The 23,743-nt window shown below is 45.5% G+C and overlaps 3 protein-coding genes across 9 annotated transcripts in view; 2 read left to right on the top strand and 1 right to left on the bottom strand.

The window, feature by feature from the left end:
- Positions 1-8,614, top strand: part of LOC133379368 (LIM homeobox transcription factor 1-alpha-like) — a 132,911-nt gene extending 124,297 nt beyond the window's left edge. For all 6 annotated transcript variants that reach the window (XM_061614494.1, XM_061614492.1, XM_061614493.1 and 3 more), the window contains 2 exons: positions 2,418-2,576; positions 4,553-8,614. In XM_061614494.1, coding sequence (XP_061470478.1) covers positions 2,418-2,576; positions 4,553-4,707 — 314 coding nt within the window. In that variant the 3' untranslated portion in view covers positions 4,708-8,614. The remainder of the gene's footprint in view (positions 1-2,417; positions 2,577-4,552) is intronic.
- Positions 8,615-13,262: 4,648 nt separating this feature from the next.
- On the bottom strand, positions 13,263-19,398 carry CHCHD5 (coiled-coil-helix-coiled-coil-helix domain containing 5). 2 transcript variants are annotated; one of them, XM_061614483.1, is made up of 4 exons: positions 18,804-19,383; positions 17,694-17,834; positions 15,425-15,576; positions 13,263-13,609 (listed from the first exon to the last, which is right to left on the bottom strand). In XM_061614483.1, exons 1-3 carry the CDS (start codon positions 18,983-18,985, stop codon positions 15,426-15,428), a joined length of 474 nt encoding a protein of 157 aa, XP_061470467.1. In that variant the 5' UTR covers positions 18,986-19,383; the 3' UTR covers positions 13,263-13,609; position 15,425. The 2 variants fall into 2 exon arrangements, with proteins under 2 accessions (XP_061470467.1, XP_061470468.1); XM_061614484.1 differs by lacking the exon at positions 15,425-15,576 and having other exon boundaries at positions 18,804-19,398.
- Positions 18,977-23,743, top strand: part of ATP13A1 (ATPase 13A1) — a 55,404-nt gene continuing 50,637 nt past the window's right edge. The window contains exon 1 of the mRNA XM_061614480.1: positions 18,977-19,392. Within this exon, the coding sequence (XP_061470464.1) occupies positions 19,087-19,392 (306 nt within the window). The 5' untranslated portion in view covers positions 18,977-19,086. The remainder of the gene's footprint in view (positions 19,393-23,743) is intronic.

The raw sequence follows: 23,743 nt of genomic DNA, 5'->3' as shown, positions 1-23,743 counted from the left end.
TCCTGTCAGGCAGCTGTTAAATGCACAGGAGCCCTGTAGGGGGAAGGGGGAGCAGATGCATCTGATGGCTAAATTAGGAGAGTAGGTGGAATTTAAGATTCCGGAGTATAATTTTACCCAGCAGAATAAGGTAGTAGAGTGGAGTGTACCACTTCAGATTGCAGATGGATGATGCCATTCTGAATGCTTTCCCAAAACTTTATGCAAGAAGGAAATTAGTACAGCAGGGAGCAGGGTTCTATTGCCCAGCCTCTCCCTGCAGTGTTAGTTTTCTACTTGTAAGTTTTCATATCACACTGAAAAAATTGACACCCACTCTTGTGCAGTCTGAAATGATATAATTCATTCTGCACCTCATTCTGCTACATAGGTGAGCTAAACTTGTCAGATCTAGGATGTCATCACAGGTTGCCAGGTGGGAATAACAGAATTATGAATGATTCGTAATGCATGCCCCCTAGCAGAGGATGAAGTTATACATTATTGGCTGGGTCAGCACTGCAACTAAATCCTGTTCAGTGTGATTCTGCAGGTTGCACATTATCATGGGAGTACCTCTTCAATGGTGCTGCAATTTTCAAGCATGTTAGAGGGAGAGGACTGCTACTTCAACTGCATCAGTTTCAAATTATTTCATTTGAAATACTTCTTTAATTTGAAATAGCTTCTCTTAACTACTGTTTAAAGTCCAGAGGTACCCTTTCAGTTGAACTACTTTTCAGTCAACAATTGCCTTTTGTGCTTAAGGTGGCCACTTAGTCATCAGCAAAAAGGAGCAAATACATCACCAATAAAGAAAGTAAAAGGATATGGATTTGAACTCTGTCTGTCGATATAGATATACACACACAAAAATTAGAAGTAAGAACTGTAATTTAGATAAAAATACAGTACATTTCACTACAGTAGGGAAGATTGTGACCAGGTCACCTGCTCATTCTGCTGCCCAGATACAAACTGCTCATGGGGAAATTTAAGGCTCTTGCTTTAGGGCTCTTTATCTTTCAGCTGGACTTGGACCGGACAGCCCTTCAAATAGAGAATTGTGTCCTCTACAACACTATTTGTGGGGACAGCCTAGTTCATCAGATGCAAAGCTGGCTGCAAACCCGGCAGGGCATAACACTGACTCATAGTCCTCATTCTTAACTGAACAACTAACTTGTGGTACACACTCAAGGGGAAAGCAAAGGGTACAGACTAATAAAAGGTTGACACAATTTTTATAACCTGTAGTCTGCATTTAGGCCCTAGTTTATGCAATCAGATTTTTGTATTGTAATTAGCAGCTCTGCATATTTTCCCCCAAAGATTTGGACAGAAGAGCTGAAAGCACACAGTTTGTGCCAGAAATATAAACTGATTTAACTCATTCGTTTCCTCCTTTGCTGTAAGGAACCCTTGGAGTTTTGTGGCATTGTGATGGTACTGGTGCTTCTGGATAACCTGTGGCCCTCCTGATGTTCTAGACCACAACTCCCATCATCTGTGACCATTAGCCCTGTCAGCTGGGGCTAATAGGAGTTCAAGTCCCACCGCATCTGGAAGTGCCACAGGTTCACCCAACCCCAAGACTGTGAATGTTTGAAGATTCAGAATAGACAAAAGGACGTCTGTTTTCTCCACACAGAGCATAGTTTAATCATGGAATTTGCTCCCATGACAGGCAGTGATGGGCACCAACTTGGATGGCTTTAAAAAGGATTAGACATATTAATGAAGAACAAGGCTATCAATGGCTACTATCCATGTTAGCTTTGCTGTGCCTCCACGGCCCAGAATACCAGTTGATTGAAACCACAGGAGGGAGAATGGCTGTTGAGCTTTGGTTCTGCTTATGGGCTTCCCATAATGGGCATCTGGTTGGCCATTGTGAGAACAAGGTGCTGGACTAGATGGGCCTGTGGCCTAATCCAGCAGGGCTGTTCTTATGTTGTTATTCCCAGGAGAAGCCATGATTACAGCAGTTAAAGTTTGTGCAGACAGGCACACAGAGCAACTGAAGCCCGTTCAAAAGCCCCATTTGGCTTCTGACCAATCAGCAGTCTCTGCTTGCACTCTGCAGCCATGAGGGACAGAAACTTGCTTTAAAATACGTCAAAATAAAATCCTGGTTGTCAGGAGATTGATATACACCACCTTCCCTGTTGTCTTTTCACAACAAAGATGTGTCTTCAATAGCAATTATTGATCCATTGTCAGCATAGCAATGTTTATCTTTTCTCCAGACTTGGCTGTTTAACTGCTAACTGCTTTAGAAAGGATATGGGAGCCAAGCAAAACAGATTTTGGAAGGACAGGGTAGTTTTAGTAATACAGTTGTTACTTAAAAACAAACAAGTGTTATTACTAAATCCCCAGTGTTTGCTGATATGTTCCCCTGCTTCTTCGCTTCTGCTTCACCAATTGCTCAATAGATGGCGCCAGCGTGCATGGAATCGATGGGCTCATGGTACCCTACTCCAGGATTGCCCAGCAGCAGCTGCTTCCCCTGGATCAGAACAGCTACAGCACAGACTTGTACCGGCAAGGCCTCACACCACCCCAGCTGCCAGGGGATCATCTTCACCCCTATGGTGAGCCATTCTCCTCCAAAACTCACTTCCCTCTTTAGCTACTCCTTTCTATTCCTCCTCAAACACACACACACCTATCAGGTACCGATCTGCTATTTTACCCCAGCTGATGTTATTCTAGGTGTAATCATAGGGTGCTTTCAGATGATGACACAATGGGGAGGCAAAAAGCCATTGTTTTGGGGTGATGTTATGCTGGCAGTAGCCTCGTTCAGTGGTGACAGCCATTCTCTACTAGTCCCCCTGCAAAGTAGAAGTCAACCCTCTCCTGCCCCAGCAACACTTGCCCCATCTCCTGGTCCGGTCATTTCTGCAGCTGCCCCAAGAAGGCTTCAAAAAGGCCATATACTTTGGAGTAAAACAGTAAATATTTTGTTGTTGTGATGTGCCTTCAAGTCGATTACGACTTATGGCGACCCTATGAATCAGCGACCTCCAATAGCATCTGTCATGGATTTATAATAAAATAGCATAACGTAACATAACATAAAATTAAACATTGCTGCACACTCCAGGATAAATGTGCACACATGGCCTTTCCCACCGCTTTCAGTTTTATAGTTTTTATTTAATGGTTTATAACTTCTTATAAACCATAAACAACAAACTTACATACTGATCAGGCGTCACCCACCACCATCACCACTTTTAAGACAATCTGAAGAAGCCAGGTGAAATGGACCAGTTTTGCCAGTTCCACCAGGGGTAAAGGCCTCTATGGCTGGAGAGGTGGGATTAAAAATCACTGGCTGCTCCACCGCCCCAGGTGAGACAACAGTGCTGTTGTCAAATTTACATCTGAAAAGACAGCATTGCGATTGCGCTGGTAGTTTGAAGGCGATAAATCATCACGGGGAGGCGGGAAGGGGTAAAGAACAGATATAACATTATTGGCCTGCTTCCTCCCCCCCCCATAAGGTCTGGTCTACATATGGGATGGTGGAGTCTTGAAGTGATAACACGGACTATACTACTGGCAGGTGGGGTATGCTATGTTTGAATGTTCCCAGTGCACAAAAACATCCTGCTGCTTCTCCTTCATTCCTGGTTTCACGCCCAGTTTGCCTTACCCAACCCAGCCGACAATCCCAAGCGCTCTCGTATCTGCAGGACTCTCTTTATGTTAGGCTTCTGCCACCATCATCCATCATCTCTGTCGTCATCATTATTATCAATATCATCATCAACATTCCCATTATTGTGACGGATAGTATGCGTATGTGCACAAACACTCTGCCTTGGACCTCCACAAACATTCTCCCTTGTGCATGTGGCCTCTGCAAAAGTCTCTGTAATGCTCTGCCTACAGAGACATCTTGCACCCCCACAGATTTTGCTGCCAGTGGGTGCGTAGCAGTGGTGATGGCTTCCCAAGGGGTGTTCATAATGCAGGGGTGTTCGACATGTGAAACTTAGCTGTTTTTAGAGTGGCCCCTGTAAACAGGAGGAAGGACCAAGCGGGGGAGAGCTCTGGCTGTGGCTGTTGTTGCTCCTTATCCTCCTTGCTGCCAAAGAGACAGTAGAAGCCACCACCGTTGTCACTGCTGGTAGAGGAAACTGCTTCCCTTTCTCATTCTGTGCCTACGAAAGGTTGGCTCAAGGACTTTCTGATCCGCAGGCCCACTGAGGTGACCACAAAATGGAAATGGACTGCCTTCAAGTCGATCCCGACTTATGGCGACCCTATGAATAGGGTTTTCATGGTAAGCAGTATTCAGAGGGGGTTTACCATTGCCTTCCTCTGAGGCTGAGAGGCAGTGACTGGCCCCAGGTCACCCAGCGAGCTTCATGGCTGTGTGAAGATTCGAACTCTGGTCTCCCAGGTCGTAGTCCAGCACCTTAACCACTACACCACACTTCCTGATTTTGTTGCATCTTTCTCTCCCCAGAGGGAGGGAAGACTGGCCACCTTCAGCATGAAGCCCTTGCCCATGCAATGCTCCTAAACAACTTTATTTCTCTTAACCCCACCTTAGATTCAGAAGGCGTCTTCCATGACATGGACAGTGACACCATTGGCCATTTGGGTGACTGCCTGCTGTCAGCAGCTGAAGCCAACCTCCTGCAAACCCGAGTGGGCAACCCGATTGACCGGCTCTACTCCATGCAAAGCTCCTATTTCACCTCCTGACCATGGGGGCGTTCCTGGCTCTTCCACTGGATATACACCACTCTGGGTTTAGAAGGGGGAAAATGGCACGGAGGAGCAAGATTGATCTATTTGGAAGAACTCTTTGGACCCTGAAAAGCAAAGAAAGCATGCAAGGCCGTTGGGCATTTGAGGGCCAGTTCCTGGGTGCTGGCCATTGAGTCTTGGAGGACTTGGTTACACTGCCTCTCCCTTCCCCCAGCATCCTATAGATGGACAATTTCACATTGTGTAGCTTGTACTTCTAGGAGTATGTTTTTGTGTTTGTGTAGGGCATTATGGCTAAGTTATGCATCAGCAGCGCGGACAGGAGGTCTAGCTAGCTCTTGGTGAGGACATGGTTTGTGGTGCTGTTGTACTGCTTTTCACAAGATTTGCGCAGCTTGTCATTCCTTGTTCATTTGCTTCAGCCTTGGCAAAACTAAGAGCTCACTTTTCAGGAACATGCCAACACATAGGAGAGGAAAAATCAGTCATCAGGAAAGTAAGCCCTCCAAAAAGAGGGTGTGTGGGTTGGTACAGCACTCCTATACTAGAAACCTGGGTTTGTTTCATACTACTTTAACTGTTATGCCACTCCCAAAGAATTCTGGGAATTGTAGAGTTGGTGAAGGTGCTGAGAATTTTCAGCTAGAGGTACTTCCTCCTTCCAGAGTTACAGTTCTCAGGATTCATTGCAGAGAGGGAATGATTGTTAAACCAGTTTATGATTGTAGTGAACATGTAAGAGTCAAGGAGTTCCAAGGATCTTTGAGAGATGGTCTCAAGCTGAGATGGAGTTCAGTGGCCCTTTAGGTGTTGTTGGACTGCAGCTTCCATCAGCCCTCAGTAGCATGGCTAATGGTCAGGGATTACCAGGGATATCTGGAGGGCTACAGGCTCTCCAACTTTGCTCTAGATGGAAGGATGGTTTGTTCTACTGAATGCATCCTTCACATGTCAAAGGCTGAAGATTTCACAGAATATGGTCCCTACAGTACGGTTTCACTGGCCAAAGCAGCACAGTAGACTTCATAGCAGCTTCTTCTTATCACCAGCACAGCAAGCAATCTGGATCCTTTTGCCACAAGCACAACATCAAATTGGATCATGCTATAACCCAGACCTGCGATTATAATGATCCATTACACTGCACAAAACCATTATGTGGAGGTGAAACCCTTTTGTTTCTGATGAGCTGTGATGTGGCAGGGCAAAGCAAATACTTGGAATAGGCCAGGAGGCAGTTGTTTTTGTATAGAAATGCCCTTTACAAAATGAGACTTCTCTCTTCTAAACTGGTTGCCGATGTCAGTGCTCCCCTAAAGGCAACTATGTGTATATAGTCTAATCTGCAGATCAGTGTTTCCAAAAAAAGAAAGTGAAAAGAGCATCATATATGGGGTGGCAAGTGAGATGCTCGTCTGTAAAAGGCATATGTTTGAAAAAAGGGGGGTGCTCCTTTGAATACAAGGTATCAGCCCTGGTTTTAATACATTTTGATGGGTTGTTGGTTTTTTTAGAGAGAAGGAAGGTTCTCCCGTCTGAGTTACCTCTTCTGAGATGGGCATGTCTGAATGGTACACACACACACACAACCCTCTCCACCTGTAAATAGTGTGGATCATGAATGGTTGTTATATGAGGTGTGTGGAGTAGGGGCATTACCTCAGGCCCAATGCACCCCTAGTCCTCTTACAGCAGGTGTAGAGAACCTTTGGTCCTCCAGATGCTGCAGAACTACAACTCCCACCGTCCTGGTCATTAGCCATGTTTGCTGGGGCTGATGGGAGTTGGAGTCCTATAACGCATGGAAGGCCAAAGGTTCCCCACACCTGTCTTACAGTGAATCCTGTGTGTGTGTACTCGGAAGTGAGACCCATTGAGTTCAATGGACCTTACTCCCAGGTAAGTGTATATAGGACTGCAGCCCTAAAGTGTCTAATGGGCAGGGGCGTTTCAATCCATAATTGTTCACTGTAGCTCACATGTAGGATACTGGTCTCAATGGACAAATCTGTTCGATTGTTGTGAATGCTGGATATTATTTGTTGAGCCTTCACAAGTCACACATATACTCTAAGCTGAGCTTGAGACAGAGATGACTTATGTAATAAAAAAAAGTTTATGGTGTGTTTCCCTCGGCTGGCTGGTGAGCCTGCCTTTGCAACCGAAATGATACGTGTGCATTTCAGCAAATCAAATGCCAGCTCAACCATCAGTTTTGCTCTTCTCCCAGTGCTTCCAGGAATCTGACCACCACCTTATTTTTTTAAAATTACTGCATTATGTATGTATCCTTTCCTTCATCAGCTTGTGTGAAAAGTTGCAAAAACTATTCTGGGAGTGCAAAGGGTGGTCCCTGGTGAGATCATATGGGCAGGGCAGCCAATCAGTGCTGTGCAGAGCAGGCTTCTCCTTGAAACTTCCAGAACCTTTTTATTTCTCATAGCCCAACCCCAGAAAGGACTAGTATGTTCAGACTGAATGCAGTAACAGGGCTTTCAGATTGGCCCCGCTGCTCTATACATGTCTGTCTTTGGCCAGAGAGACTTTTCTGCCAGCACTGGAGCAAGGACCTTTTTAAACTTGGAGGTTGGAAGTTCATTTGAGCCCCCCACGTATACACACACTTTTCAGTTCATGCACTGTGTGAACTCTGTCCTGCAATTCTCCCCTCCAAAAAATGTCCAGCTGTATCTAGGAGCCATAGGAGAGCTGCTCAGGACCTATTGCCCCACTGTGGTTCACATCTGTAGCGCACAATCCAGTTGTTTCTGGCTGGAGGTCAATGAAGGTGTGCGCTAGAGCTGCCATTTGCATCCTGTTACACACAATCGTCTCATGGGCTTAAGTGGATGCTGCAGGATTACAGCACACACTGTAACCAAGACTGGGGGTTGTATTGCCATCGTCCCTGACTATTAGCCAGGCTGGCTGGGGCTGATGGGAGTTGTAGTCCAGCAACATCTGAAGGACCACAGCTTCCCCATTCCTGCCATAATGGCAGAATCCCATTTGGGGGAAGTTCTTGGAAGCCACACTGATTGACGATAATGCAGGTTACACAGACAATTCCAGTGAAGTGCACTCTCTGGGTAACCTTTAGTGCTCCCCACCATTGGAAACCTTTGCACTAGGTTTTGGGCCCAGAGTGACCTTTTAAAAGTTTTTATCTAAAGTAAGCACACATTGATCAGTGCCCTCCACATAAGAGAGCTGCGGTGGGGTGGGGACCTCACATTTTGATGCCTGTTGTGACCTAGTGTTGTGTTGTGTGGATGTCTTTGCATGTGCATTTGGAAATTAAACAAGAACAAAAACCCAAAGCCAAGCTTCCCAAGAGAAACTGTCTGCACTTTCAGCTCTTTGCAATCCAAGTCAATTATGGGAGAAATTCCAAAGGGAAAAGAACCAATAATAGTACTCTTCACCTGTTGTACTGGTACCACTATCACACTGGCATAGGTGACCCAATGGGAACACAAAGAGATGATGAACCATTTAGCCTGGGCACTGGTTCTGAAGAGAGGCCATCCTTCCTATGGATCAGGTCTGCATAACATGGGACCATGAAGCTGACAGCAGCTCACCAAGCAGGCACATACAGCTACCTTCCGAGGACCTGGTTAAAAAATAACCTATTTTTGCTTCCTGCTTGAGACTGCACAGCAGGTGAGTTGTCAATCACCTGGCAGGCCACAATTTATTTGTGTCAAGCACCCGGCAGACTATTTTGTGTGCAGGCCTACCTCAGACCATAGAAATCAGCAAGGCAGCTGACAAGGGTAGTACTTCCAGAAGCCCAAAGCTGACCATTCCATGGTGCACTCGTAACACACCTTTTTGATAAAATTAACTCTCTGGCTGCTGTGTTTCAAAATACAATAGCGGGTAACAGGCAGGTGTAGGCAAGAGCTGTAGCACTAGCTCAGTGCAGAGGAAGTTTCCATCTTTTTCAAGCAACTTGCTGCTGAGTGGATAGTGAACACTCACTCAACATGAAATACCCTGTTGGGATGGACCTATTTGGGCCATTGTAGACGTTCCATAATAGCACATAGGAACGTAGGATGTTGCCTTTTAACCAAGTCAGAGCCATGGTTCATCTGGTTCAGTATTGTCCACCCTGACTGGAAGTGGCTCTCAGAGTTTCAGGCAGGCAGTCTCTCTCCCATCACTCCCTGGAGATTATGGGGATTGAACCTGGGACCTTCTGCATGCAAAGGAGATGCTCTGTCACTGAGCTACAGCCCTTCTCCATAGCTACATCACAGCTTTCTGGCCTGACTGAAATCTATAATGCAGGGATAGGAAACCCGGTGCTCTCCAGATGTTACTGGATTACACCTCCCTTCATCCCTTACTATTGGTTATGCTGGCTAGAGCTGATGGATGCTAGAGACAACAATAACTGGAGGGCGACAGGTTCCCCCTCTGTGCTGTAATGTACAATCAAGAGCAACCACTTTGGGGAAGAGATGTTCTCTTTGGAGCTGGATTGACTCTTGGGAGAAACTTCTTCCAGTAGAACTATTTTGATCGGTGCACATGCATCAAGAAGCACATGCAAAGTTTTCCTTGGAATGTCACAAAAGACACTCGGGCATTTCCCTTGGGACTTTGCATGGCTGTGCACATAGCAAGAGTTGCACCCCAACATACCCTGCAGTTACTGGCTCAGGTTGAAGCACCACATCTGTGCCTTGCAAAGCTCTGGGCATATGCCTTCCGGAACACTTTACATAATAGTTCTTTCACCCATGAACATGCACTTGTGATTTCTCGTTTCATGAGATCCTGACACCTGCCCTCTAAGCAGCACTCCTTTGGGGAATATTGCATTATCTGAGCATTCAGTACATGTTGTTGGATTTCCTAACATCCCCAGCCAGCATGGGCAGGAGTCAGGGCTTATGGGAGTTGTTCTCCAACATCGGGAGGACCACATGCTTCCCATTACTGGCCTGTGGTACAGAATCATGGGATTTTAGAATTGGAAAGGTCTACAGAATGGTGAAGAGCTACCTTTGGAGCAGTTCCTCCAAGGGAAGAACCAATAATACAACTGTTTCCCACCCCTCCAAGTATAATTCCTCCCCCATGTGACTTGTGGACTGGCTTTCACAGAATTATCTCCTAAAAGGGAGCAAGTAGTAGCCTTACAAAAGCAGCAAAGGAAAAAAGGTTCAGGACACACAATAACTACCTAGAGGACCTTAACATCAGCTGAAAGATTTGGAAATGTAACTATCTGGGGGAAGAGTAGCCAATGTGGTGCCCACTACCTGTGGTGTATATTCCATCTCCCATCAGCCTCAGCCAGCATGGGCAACAATCAAGGATGATGGGAGGTGGAGTATAGCACTATGTAGAGGATACCAAGTTGGCTACATCTGACCTAGGGAGAAAAATACAATGGATACTATCAATGCTAAAGCGCTTTTGTAGTTCATTACTGTACTTCTCATACTGAAATCAATGGGGCTTAAAAGTGCTTAATTTTGGTAGGAACATGCCAACTAGCACTCAGAATTAGTTGAAAGCTTATTAAAAAAAACATTGGGCATCTTTGCAGAGGACCAGCATCAGCACGTGGCTTCGCTGGGTAGCTGCTAGGGCCACAGGAGTCTGGAAGGGCCCGCCCCAGCACTCATGCCTTCCTTGGTTTGTCCCTGCTGAGTGGCTTAGAGGTGCCTTTTTAAATTCTCCACAATGTCCAGAAGTGATGCTACATCAGGGGCATGACAGGAAACTGAAAATGGCAACTCTAACCAGCTGGCACTGATCCCAACATGGCTGCTGGCAGAGAAACTGGAAGAATTCAGTTTCTGTGAATATATATATTTAAAAACCTGATTGATATGATTTAACAGGCAGAACAGACTTACGATTGAACATATGCAAAACTAACAAGAGACAAACAGTCCATTCCTAACTGCTGGCTGCTACTGCCATTTAAGTCCATAAGAAAGGACCCACCAAAGCTCACTCTGTCAAGCCCCCTCAAACCTGGATCCAGTCCTGGAGTAGGAACATAGGATGCAGTGGCGGCTCCATGTCAGTGGGGGAGTGGAATCTACTCCAGGTTTTAGTCTGAACTTTCAAGGAGCTATCCAGTATACGAAGCTACCTTACACTGAGTCAGACTATTGTTCCATCTAGCTCAGTACTGTCCACACTGGCTGGGAGCAGCTCTTCAGGGTTTCAGACAGGATTCCTTCTGGCCCTACCTGGAGATATTGGGGATGGAACCTGGGATTTTCTGCATACAATGCAACATGCTCCACCAAGCTACAGCCCTGCCCTGCACACGCATGCTAAAGTATGATGTGGCCCCTCAGGTCTCACAAAGAAAGCAACAGGTCTCCGCATGGAACAGCCTCTTTGCAAGCTTACCTCACATATGTGGAAGTACAAGTGGATCATTGGCTAGGTAAGAGCATGAAGCAGCCCACAAATCCTTGCTAAACTGTCCTTGGGAGATATTTTGAACTCATGGCTATGATTCTTTGCTCTACCCAGCTCTTCCATCCACCCCCTCTCATGCCCAAGAACATCGTCTTGCTTTTGACTGGATGGAAGCCAATCAAAACCAACACATACGTGTGTGTGTGGAATCCAGTTCCTCCAGCATCCTCGGCCTGTTTCAGAGAGAGGCATTCCATCTCCCCCGAGGAGACTGTTGACACCAAAGTGATTAATGGACATTCTCAATAGTGAGCGAGAAGCGGGGTGTAAAATGAGAACATTTTTCTGGATGAGGAATTAAAAGCAGAATTGGTGATTTCCTTCTCCTCATCTGGGCTGCGTTTGCACTCAAAAGTTCCGCTCGGGAGGACACGACGACAATTGACAGAGCAACAGTTTGATGCAATGTTTTCGACCAGTTTGACATCATGACTCTGGGGTGGCGGTTGAAATTCAAAAAGAGGGATAAACAAAAGAAATTAATGAGCCTTAGCACTGCAATGCAAGAACTCCACCACCCAGTTAAAAAAAAATAATAAATTAATTACCTTTCATTACACTCCTGTGGGGAAACAAGACTGTTATGTTGCACAAAGGAAGGAAGCGGAGGTGAATCAACAGTGCAAGGCCCAAGCAACTTGTAGATCCCTTAGGTATGGCTTCTTTCCAAAACTTCTAAACACATTAATGGCCCCAGCCCAGAGATTGTTACTCATGCCTCTGTCCCATGGAAATCAACGAAACAGAACAAGCTAGCTACCGCTTTCTTAAGCTGACATAATGTTGCAATCAGTACAGCTAGTTTTCTACAGATTGAAGCTATTACTTCCAATGCAACCCAAGAAACAATCCTGTTAGGGTAAGGGTGCTTCAAACTGGAGACTGGGTTGGGTTTTTTTAGCATTTGGTATCCTGATGCCTGAAAGCTACACAGAGATTCTTGAGGATCCCAATTCTTGATTAAGAGAGACTAGACACTACCAAGATCAGGGTAAATAGCATAGTCCAAAACCCAGGAACTGTGGACCATCTACTTCCCCTGCTTCCAGACCAGACATGCCTCATCCTTGATGTAAATTTCCCCAATTTAGCACTATAGCTCTGATGTAGCCACCAGTGGAACCTGTAGTTGGAACCCCTTAACTCCCATGTCTGTTGGCAGCTCTGGCCACCATACTCTGCAAAAGGGAACTCGAGACAATCTATGTGGAAGAGATACTGCAAACAAAAGAGTTAAAGCACCTTAGAGAATATCCTAGAAGCCCATGTTCCTGGCACCCTGTCTAGTAATTAGGCAGGTTATGACCGGAGGACTTAGCATCCTACCCTTGTGCAAATAACAAAAGTTCTTCTAAACTCAGACTCCACTTTCCTTTTATGAAATCCAGCTCCCCCACTTTCACGCCGCAAATAAGAGAGGTTGTTCCACCAATCACAGCTTCCCTCACACTCATTTAACTTGGCTCATTTTTCCTTTAATACCCTTTAACCATGACTTAATTCTTAGTAACCTGGTCAACCTGTGTTTGAGCTGTACCAGATCAAACTCTAGGCTAGAGACTCATGGAATGCTTTCCCCTGGCACGCCAGATTTTTATGTGCAGGAAATGTTTCTGTCTACAGTCTCAATTGGTACACCACTACCCCACAGGTTTAGTAACTGCACAAGAAGCCATGCAAAGAGTTTGATTGACGCGTGGGTTGCTTCCTCTTGTTAAGGCATGGTTATAGGTACAGTGGGAATCCTAATCCACCCAGAAGGTGTTAACCATTTCAGATTAACAGAGATGGCTCTCCTGTTGAGATAGTGCCCTCTACTGACTATATGCAGGATAATTTCTACACTATATTTCCCCGTATTCAAAGAGAAATGCCAATTCAGGCTGAAATGCCAAAGGCTCCATAGATTTTCCAGGAAAGGACTGCAAGCAGGAAACTAGATTCCTTTCTGCTCCCACCCATGGATCTTCCCTGCCCTGCAAATTCCTGCTGATCACTTCAAAACTGGTTTAGATCCAAAGTGTAGATAGACTTGATACTCCACCTGCTAAACTGGACCATTAGATTAAAAGAGACACAAGAGGATATTCTGGCCTCTGACTGCAGTTTATTGCACCATGCCTGGTTAAGTTCCAGGCTCAACAAAACACACAAAGTGGACTCCGTGAGGCAGTTCTGGCTTTGCAGATAAAACTGAGATATCGCTGTCACGCCAATGTGCTTCCCATGGCTTGTTGATCAGGAGCTGTATTTCCAATATGCCAGACTTAGATGGCACTGGCAGCCATGGCTGGGGAAATGATTTCCAGGACCGGGAAGAATTCCTGTGTCCTAGCTGGATCTTGAGAACTATGGTGTTGCCATTCCTGCCAGGAACCTTTAATCCAGCAGGCACTCCAGCAATACTGTTCAGGAGAAAATCACATTTTGCCTTCTGTGAAGAGAAGAAGGTGGAGACAAAAACCAACAGCAGAAATGAAAGGCCTTTCAAAACTGTATACAACAATCTTCCTTACACCATCCGAATTCTGAGGGTATCGTGCTTTCACTTGTTATCCTAAGAGGTTACACAAGCAAAGAAACTGCCATAGTCTCTTATTCTGAAAAGCAGGGCTGCAAAAAACCCACTCGCCTGGCCAAGAGGAGGAATTGGCTCTAAGGGATCTCTGGCTTCACCCTCTCCTTGTGCCCATCTCCCTACCTAGGAAAGAAAGAAAGAAAATATCCAGCAAGCCTGGCTGCATCAGCTCAGGCGAGGAGAACAGTTTGCCTTTCTGGCTGCTTTCAACAGAGGAGGGAAAAGGCAACTTCAGCAGAACCCTGAAGCATTTGCAGCAAGGCTCCCTGGCTGTTCTCTTTCCCTCTCTCTGGAAGCACATTCCAAAGGGATAGCCATGTTAGTCTGTTGCTGAACAACAACAACAAAGAGACTTGTGGCCACCTGAAAGGTTAACACATGCATTATGTCATAAGCCTCCGCAGACTGCAGTCTATTACAGGAAGTGGAGCAAGTGTAGTCCACCAAAGCCTACGCCACAATAAACTGGTTAAATCTTTTATGGTGCCACAAGACACTCTGGAATCACTGTGCAGCAGCAATTGCCTGTCATCCAAATGGGCGCATAGAGGAGGGAGGCTTTGATGAGCAGAATCAGGGCAACTTTATCTGCAAGGCTGATGGAGGCTTGCACAGTTACCAAGCCACCTCTAAAGTTTTGATACATTTGGCCCAGTTATCTTAGGACAGGAGGGCCACTGGGCAACCTACAGGCCAGAACCAGTCCCCACCAACACAGTTTTATTTGGCCCCTGGCAGGCCTACCAAATTTTAATCAGGACATGTTAAAAAAAATTGCCCAAAGTGCTACTCACAAGGGAGGAAGAACTAAGGTACAAGAAAGAGAGAAATCCCATATTTCAATATTATGTTTCTCTCTTTGGATTTGTTTTTCATATAACAGCCATGTAAGGGAAGGGTGTTTGTAGTTCTGAGCCTGAACATGCATGGCCATAACTGGGAAGCGTAAACTAGATCAGGAGATTAGCTTGTTTGGCAAAATACACTCCCATACCACCGTTGAGAAAATAAGAGTGGTCTTCAACAGCATAAAAGCTCATCATCACTGAATAAGGGGAAAAGCCACGACACCCTGATTATGCAAACCAGCCTTCTGCAACCTGGTGGCCTCCAGAAGTTAACTCCCAGCATCCTTGACTGTCAGCCTTGCTGGCTGAGGCTGATGGGAGCAACAACACTGGGAGGGCACCAGGATGGGAAATAGTGATGTAAACAAATAGGGCTGCAACATTTGCACTGCAATCCTATACATGTCTACTTAAGCCGACTCTCTCTACCCTGCCCTCAATCTCCCATCTACACACTTGGCTCAATGTTATCAGCTGCCCTTCCTCTTAAGATCTCTGTATCTCCAACTAGCTTGCAGCACAGTTTCTCCCATTTCTAGATTCTGTGTGAGGGGCTCCACCCTGTCAACTGACCTATCACTTCCATCAGAAGTTGCATAGATTTTCAGCATTTCACGACTAAGCTTTCCTCCTCAGCAGTGAGAATTTTCAGGAACATTCCATTTCATCTCATCAGCTTGGCCAGAGAGGCAGGCAGACAGGCAACAGCTTGCTTTTATCCATGTCAACATAACTGACTCTGTTTACATATAAATGTATACATACATAAAACACACACATACATACACACGCAACTACTACACATCAGTCTGGGGGCACCAACCTTATGTAGTCAGTTTCACCTGGTCAGCACAGAGCAGGAATTGCTGGACATGTTCAGAGCAGTTCATCACAGATGACTGGTTTAGTTTAAGGCATTTTTCAAATGCAGCAAATGGTTCAGCGCAATCATGGCGAATTTTCTGTACAATTGGGCTGCAATCAAAGCCACACATGTGTTTGTATAAATGGTGAGATGCTAGTAGATTATAGCCAGCGCAGGAGCTTTGGTTTGAATGGTGGGAGAGAAGCCACACTTTGTCCTGCTTTGTATTTCATTGTAAGTCAAACTATGGCTTACTGTGAATGAGTAAGAGTGCTGATGCACACTGCTAAAATCATGTTTGCTCTTCCCTTTCCAAAGTTGGGAGGAAACAAGGCAGAGCACTGGCTTACCATTTTGTGCAAACCCGCACTTGTGGCTTAGACTCGTGGTCTGCTCAGAGGGAAACAAACAAGGAGCATCAGTTTGCACACAACACTGAGCCAGTTTTTAGGTTTGTTTCCTCCTGGCTTTAGAAAGGGATGGGGCAGGGAATGATTTAGCAGTGTATACTCGTAAGTTTGCTCTTTCATGGTACACCATAGCTTGGCTTACCATGTTCATGCAAACTGGGTCTTGAGAGTTAGTGTGTTGTAGCCACTCAGAGCCAGAATGCCCCCTGTTCATATCAGCCATTAACTCACTCAGTAGCCTTTGGCAAGCCACTTTCTGTCTGCAAAATGGGAATAATAATATTTATTATTTATTTATTTATTATTTGATTTATATCCTGCCCTTCCTCCCAGCGTCTACGGCCATACTATCCTGAACACGTCTCATCTCGGGAGCTAAGCAGGGTCAGGCCTGGTTAGTACTTGGATGGGACACCAGGTGCCGTAGGCTTAGAGGAAGGCAATGGTAAACCACCTCTGAATACCTCTTACCATGAAAACCCTATGAATATATCCGAAAAGACTCATAGGGTCGCCATAACTCATAATCGACTTGATGGCATATAGCAACTTCCTCCTAGTAGGAGTCAAGGCAGGAAACAAAAGCACTAAAAACACTTTAAAACATCATAAAAACAGACTTTTAAATATATTAAAACAAAATATCTTTAAAAACATTTTTTAAAAAGCTTTAAAAACATCTTTTAAAAAAGCTTTAAAAACATCTATTTTTTTAAAAAAAAGGTTTAAAAGCATATTAAAAAGCAATTCCAACACAGATGCAGACTGGGATAAGATCTCAATTGAAAAGGCTTGTTGAAAGAGGAAGGTTTTCAGTAGGTGCCGAAAAGATAACAGAGATGGTGCCTGCCTCATATTTAAGGGAAGGCAATTCCAAAGTGTAGGTGTCACTACACTAAAGGTCCATTTCCTACGTTGTGCAGAATGGACCTTCTGATAAGATGGTATCTGCAAGAGGCCCTCATCTGCAGAGCGCAGTGATCAACTGGGTATGTAAGGGATAAGACGGTCTTTCAGGTATCCTGGTCCCAAGCTCTATAGGGCTTTGTATACCAAAACTAGAACTTTGAACTTAGCCCAGTAGCTAATAGGAAGCCAGTGCAATTCTTTCAGCAGCGGGGTGACATGCTGGCGATACCCTGCCCCAGTGAGCAGTCTCACCACTGCATTTTGCACTAGTTGCAGCTTCCAAACCAATCTCAGACCAACCTCAATTATCCTTAAGGATTACTGAGATAATGAATATGAAGCTCTCTGAATGCTGTATCATTCTATATACATGTTAATTATTACAGCAACATCAAATGCAGACACATCTCCCCTACACAAATGCCTGCTTTCCATTCTGCCCCCAGTGATTTCTCCCATTATGGTTTCCCCTGAAAGTTGATATCTCTCCCAAGTTTCCCACCAGCACATTCCCGCTGATCTTGCTTATCTCTCTGCTGACACATCCCTGCCTTCTTGTAATTCAAAACCACCCTGTCTGACAAGTACAAGTGCAGAAATATATCCATTCCAGAAGGTTTGCAAACAAAAGCTACTCTCCTTCCCATTTTGCCATCATCACTTTTTATAGCAGCTACTATTTATTTATTATTATGTTTAAAGGTGGGCTATAACAGTAATAATGCTGCTGCTGCTGATAATAATAATAATCAACATGGCAGGGCACATGTGACGGGGCAGGGAAAGCATACACAAGTAAAGGCTTTCCAGAGCGGGGGCAAAAAGAATGCGTCTCCAAAAACTCACAAAGGTTTTATCTCACATGAAGGCATTTTGGTCTTCTACAGAATGGCACCTTGGAAACTTACTGGGATGACGTGCACTTGGCCATGTCGAGTTTGAGCTGGTGACAGTCCTGCTGCCAGGTGGAAGGGTTGGCAGTGACACACTGGCCATACTGTTCGGCTTCTTTGCGGCAATGCCGTGCAGTCACCTCCAGCACTGCCTGCCTGTTGGGGGTGGAGACAGCATGGCATTAGAGCCACCAGGTGCAACACTGATAGGAATCCTACGGACAAGCAGCACAGGTACATAAAGCGCCTTGTAATTTACAGATCTTGTCTCCCACCCCCAATGGATTAATCATGTTCCCTGATAGGTGGAGGCACCTAGTTATTAATACAGGCACTCTGTACACTCTCAAATGCACGACTTTGCCATTACTTGACATGCCCCTGTCAAAATTACACACAGTGTGGAAAAAGTGGATACTCTTCCCCCCTCCCTAAATCTAGAGGTCATCTAATGAAATTCTGGATAAACAAAAGGAAGAACTACTTTCACATAGCACATAATTAACTTTGCTACCACAGGAGGCAGCGACGGCCAGCCACCAACTCAGGTGGCTTTAAAGGGGGATTGAACAAATTCATGGCAGATACGGCTATTAAGGGCGACTAGTCACGATGTCTATGTGCCACCATGAGGATTAGACTAGACACAGCCACTTGCTGGGGAAGTACAGTGGGAGAGGCCTCTCATTCTCATATCGCACGAACACAGGAAGCTGCCTTGTACCAACCCAGACCACTGGTCCATCGAATTCGCTACTGTCTCCACTGACTGGAAGTGGCTCTCCAGGGTTCAGACGAGGGTCTCTCTCTCTCTCAGCCCTACTTAGAGATGCCAAGGACTGAACGTGGGGCCTTCTACATGCAAAACAGATGTCCTACCCACTGAGCTATGGAGCGTCACCTGTTTGCATCTAGTTGGCCTCTGCTGGAAACAGAGGATTGGACTAAAAAGGGCCACGGTGGCCTAGTTTAGCAGGGCTCTTCTTACGGACTTATTCAAAACAAATCCTGCGACAAACGCTGGCTGAGGTTAAACCCCGAGAAAGGGCGAAATGTGGAGGCCTAAAGAGACCACACACTCACATGCTGCGCCTACTCGAGATGCTTGGAGGGCAAAATCAGCACCTTTCTTCTCCTGGCCACGCATGCGTCCTCCTCGCTAAGGGCACATGTGAGAGTGACATGTGCGGGATTCCCCTCCAGCAGCCATGACACCAGAGGACCTTGTGCCAAGTGCTTCGGCGCATGCGTAGTATGCCATCGCTTCGCCGAAAGTCACGCAATTCTACGGTACGGGCAGTGAGCATGCGTGATCGGACTGCAGCGGGAGCCGTCTGTCCCGGAAGCGGAAGCAGCGTGAACTGAGTTGGCCGGTGGCGGCAGCTGAGGGCTCTCACCCGGAAGCACGATGGCGGTAGCAGCAGCCGCCGGTCCCGGGCCGGGTCCGGGGGACGAGCTGGTGCAGGACGTGATTCCGTACCGCCGGCGGTCGCGGCTGTTGTGGGGGACGGTGCTGCCTTTCTGCGTGCTCTACCCGCTCTGGCTGTGGTTCTGGGGGCCGTGCGCCTACGCCTGGGCTTGGGGGGGAGCCGCAGGCACGGAGACGCCCGAAGCTGCCTTGCTGTACCTCGCCGCCATCGGCGCCGTCCACCTGCTCACCGCCTTGGCCGGCTTGTGGAGCGTCAACGTCCACTGTTTCCTCTACTGCTGCTGGGTCAGTCAGGTGCTGGGTTTTCAGGGGCAAAAGTCATGGTGGCGGGGCTCACGGGAGAAGTAGTGTAGCGGCAAATTCAGAAGTGCAGTCTCTTCCTGTTAGCCACAGCCATCCCTCCCCCTTTTTTTGCTATTGAGTTGAGAATAAGATCTTTAATACCTTCTCCCACAACAACAGACATCCCTAGGAGCCAATAAGCATGAAAGGGGAGAGTGTTACCTACTGAGAAGAGGCGGCTGGCTCACCTCCTTTCACTCATGATTTGTTCCAATCAGCAAGAATGGACCAGGAAGCATGTTAGAAGACTCTTCTCAGTAGCTAACATACTCCCCTTTCACACTGATTCGCTTGTAGGATGCTGGAGACATAGGGACCTTGCTGGAACCCTGCTCTGAAAAAGTAAAGGGTGTAAGACCCCCTGAGACCCTGAATGACTACACCCCTGCTCATGAAGGAAAGCTTCCCCTGGTTAGGGACCCTGCACATCCTGTGCTTTTCAGAGCAGCCACGAACGTGGAGGGGTTGATTTCTCTCTGTGGTTAGAGTTCCCATTTAAATGTACGGGAGTAAAGCTACTTGGCAGCAGGCAGGTGAGCGGGGGAAGTGGCCCTCTCATTTGAAGAACAGGCCCCTCCTGAGTAACCCATAATTTTTCAAAGAGGTTCAGAAGCTCAACCCTGATGAGAAGAAGACCTTCTCTAGATCCCTTGTTTGAGCGCTGTCTGTAATTGCTGTTGAGGTGAATGGACTCTCTACACTTGTTCAAGAGGCCATTAATCATAGTATGGTGTAGGATTAAATCCTGACACTGAAATCAAATGCCAAGGGACTGAGCCCTGTTACAAACTCAGCTTTTTCCCTGAGAAACATTATGGGGTTAGGAGACTGGGAAAGATGGAAGGGCTTGTGAAGATGAAAATAAAGATCTGTTGATGGTGTGTGTGTTAGGCTTGTTGCAGGAACAGCAGCAAAAACCTAGGTGGGTTTGTTAAGGTGCTTAACTACAAATCTTTATTACTCTTGTTAGTCACATTTCATTCCACCAGAATGGTTTGATGTCCTTGCTGTAGATTTTGGGGTATGTGTGCTATGGTTAGCAAATGTGTAATTTTTAAAAAGGCTGTTTTTTCTGCAAAAACCTGGCCTTTATTGTACAGCGCTGCACATATATAGACCATGATGGATGGTGCTTATTCCAGTTCATCAAAGGGGTGTCTTGAAAGTAATAATTTCCTACAAGAGTATCACTGTTGTATGGGAAATCTGTAAGTGAGCCTGTTTGTGAGATAAATAATTGTGAGTGCGACTGTGCATGTGCAAAAATGGCTGTAACTGACTCTTATCACTGGATAAATGAGGCTATAAATTTAATCTCTGATTATTTGGGGAGGCAAAGCCACAGTCAACTTTCCACCATGACAAAAACGTTATGCATGATTAAACAGCCCTGTCCACTTGTAGATGCATGCATTATCTACATGTAAATGTCCTGTGTGAAATTTGGATCCACATAGAGTACTGTCACAGTTGAGGCATTCCACAGTCAAATGGAGCACAGTGTGTTTCTATATTTCTAAACTTGAGGCTTAGTTTGTTGGTTTTTCAGCTTCAGCATGCAAGAGGGATAATAATAATAATAATAAATTTAATTTCTTCGTCGCCTATCTGGCGAATGGCCACTCTAGGCGACTTACAAAATTGTTAAAATACAATTGATAAAATACAGTAATACAATATAAAAACAACACATCTGCAGCAACAATATTAAAACTGGGCAGGAGGCATTTCAGTTATAACAATTAACCCTCCCCAGATACCCCAAAGGCCTGCTGAAAGAGCCAGGTCTTTAAGGCTTTCCGAAACACTTTTAAAGAAGAGGCGTGCCGGAGATCTTGTGGGAGGGAGTTCCAAAGAGTGGGGGCCGCCACTGAGAATGCCCTCTCTCTTGTACCCGCCAATCTGGCTGTTTTTGTTGGCGGGATTGAGAGGAGGCCCTGTGTGGCCGATCTTGTCGGGCGACATAATTGGTGGCGTTGAAGGCGCTCCGTGAGATAAACTGGGCCGGAACCGTGTAGGGATTTAAAGGTCAATACCAACACCTTGAATTGGGCTCGGAAAACAACTGGTAGCCAGTGTAGGTCGAACAACACTGGTGTGATGTGATCTCGGCGGCGACTATTCGTAAGTAGTCGAGCCGCCGCATTTTGTATCAGTTGTAATTTCCAGACAGTTTTCAAGGGTATCCCCACGTAGAGTGCATGCCTTTCTCCATTAATTGTTAGGTCTGTAAAGTACTGGTTGATCTCAAAGGAGTCTGTCATAGCAAGAGCAAAACTTCCACATATGTGTGTTGGTTCCTTGATGTCCATTGTAGGAGGTAGCGAATAAGAAAATGGAAAGTGATCTCCTGTGAACATTTTTGTTGCCCTGAAGTTTTAATGGTGGTCAGGCCTCCTCCTTACAACTGCAGGGGAGCTCAATTAATATCATCCCCTTAAAGCGTTCCCTCTTCCCCATCCCATTCAATAACAGACAAGATTGCGCTTTCTGGGCAGTAGTGATGCTTGTAGGATTCTTCCTTGCCTGGCAGAGGGTGAATCAGGCTTTCTTGCTTCAAGGGGGACAAAATAGGACCAGCATCAGCTCCTTTCAAGTCATGCTGGTGGGTCTCCTTGCACAGTTTGGACTTTGGTGGTGAAGAGAGATAGCCAAAGGAAATATTTTATCTTTTTTTTTTTTAACGCTGGGAAAACAAAAATAAAAAATATCTCCTTGCTGCTTGTGGTTTTGTTGGGCTATGTGTTAAAGCTTCACCGAAAAGGTAGTCATTTGGTGAACTTTGCTCAGCAAAAGCATAGGGCATGGTTTTGCATGGGGTCGTATGCCAGATGGCCCCTTTCCAAAGGCTTGAAAGCAACAGGCCTTCTTGTTCTCACAGCTAATTTAACCCTGGTGAAACTTGCTTTCTTCAGACCACTGGGCTCCCCCTTCTCTAATAATTAAGCAAAGCTTTGGCTTACATTGCCTCTGTTTAAATTCATGCAAGATATCTATGTTTTAATTGATGGGTTTAATTGGTTTGCTGACTTTTGAGCAAGTAATGGGAAGACCCGTAGCTCAGTGTGGGAGCACATGATTTGCATGTTAAGGTCCCATATTCACCCCCCAGTTCAAGCATCACAAGTAGCAGTGCTAAGCAAAACCTTTTCCTGAAATCTTGGGAGAGCCACTGCCCATTAGTCAGGACTGGGCTAGATGGACCAGTGGCCTGACTCCATATAAGGCAGCTTCTTGCATTTGTAAATCTATGCTCTTGTACCCACCAGATGAAAGGCAGGCATGAGTAGACTTCAGAGACAGGTCAGTAGATTTAGGCTGCAGTCATGACTAAACATCCTGTAAAGTAAATTCCAATGTAGCCAGAGGGTCTTACCTCTGAGTAAATATGGTTGCAATGTGGCAAACAATGCAATTAAGCTGCTGATTTTCCAGGGTTCTACATTGTGGAGGGAGCCTTAACAAGCAGAGCAGGCTCTCTGCTGCAGATCCTTCAATTTGTGGAGGAAGCAGAACAGAGGTAGTGAGCTTGTCTTTACTCTCCCCTCTTGTGTTGATTACACACAAAACACCTGAGTGGGATCATGGAACTTGTTCCAATCTTAGAAATCATCACAGAAATGTTCAAGCAGACATTATCCATGCATTAAAGAGGGAAAATATTTTTTCTGACTTAGTATGAATTTCCTTTTCATGATTACTTTCCCTTCTGTGGCATTTTTACTAAGCTAATTATATTGGCGTGATTTGCTTCTAAGTGATTTTTAATTAATACACAATTGATCTTGTCTTAGGCTTATTGTAAACTTGTTGTCAAAAAATCTAAATAAATAAATAACAACTGCCGTGCAGTGATAAAGAAATAACGGAGCCAGACAAAGCATCTGCACATACTGAGAGAAACAAAGAATTATGGGAGTTACATCAAGCAGCGTAATAGAAAATTAAGAGATTAAGGCTGAATCCAATACCCGTTTATCTTGGGAGTAAGCCTTGTTGAACTTAATGGGACTTACTTCTGAAAAACATGCGTAGGGGTGTGCTCTGTGAAAGAACCTTAACAAAAGATCAGCCTACAGGAAATGACATAAGTTGGTAGACTGTCAACATTTTGCAAGTCCCATGGCAATGCACACTTAGTCTAGTCAGTTGCATATTTAAAAATTGTATTCAAAGATGGGATATAAATATTATAAATCTATGGCTTGGAATAGGAAGGTTATCACACCAGTTCTCCAGTTTGCAAAATTTTCTCTGCCTGATGGTCATAGTTAGCACAGGAGGGCAGACAAGT

The sequence above is a fragment of the Rhineura floridana genome, chromosome 3 (genome assembly GCF_030035675.1).
Source record: "Rhineura floridana isolate rRhiFlo1 chromosome 3, rRhiFlo1.hap2, whole genome shotgun sequence".
Lineage (NCBI taxonomy): Eukaryota > Metazoa > Chordata > Lepidosauria > Squamata > Rhineuridae > Rhineura > Rhineura floridana.
The sequence above is the reverse complement of the archived record's forward strand: the minus strand, read 5'-3'. Positions and strand labels throughout refer to the sequence as shown.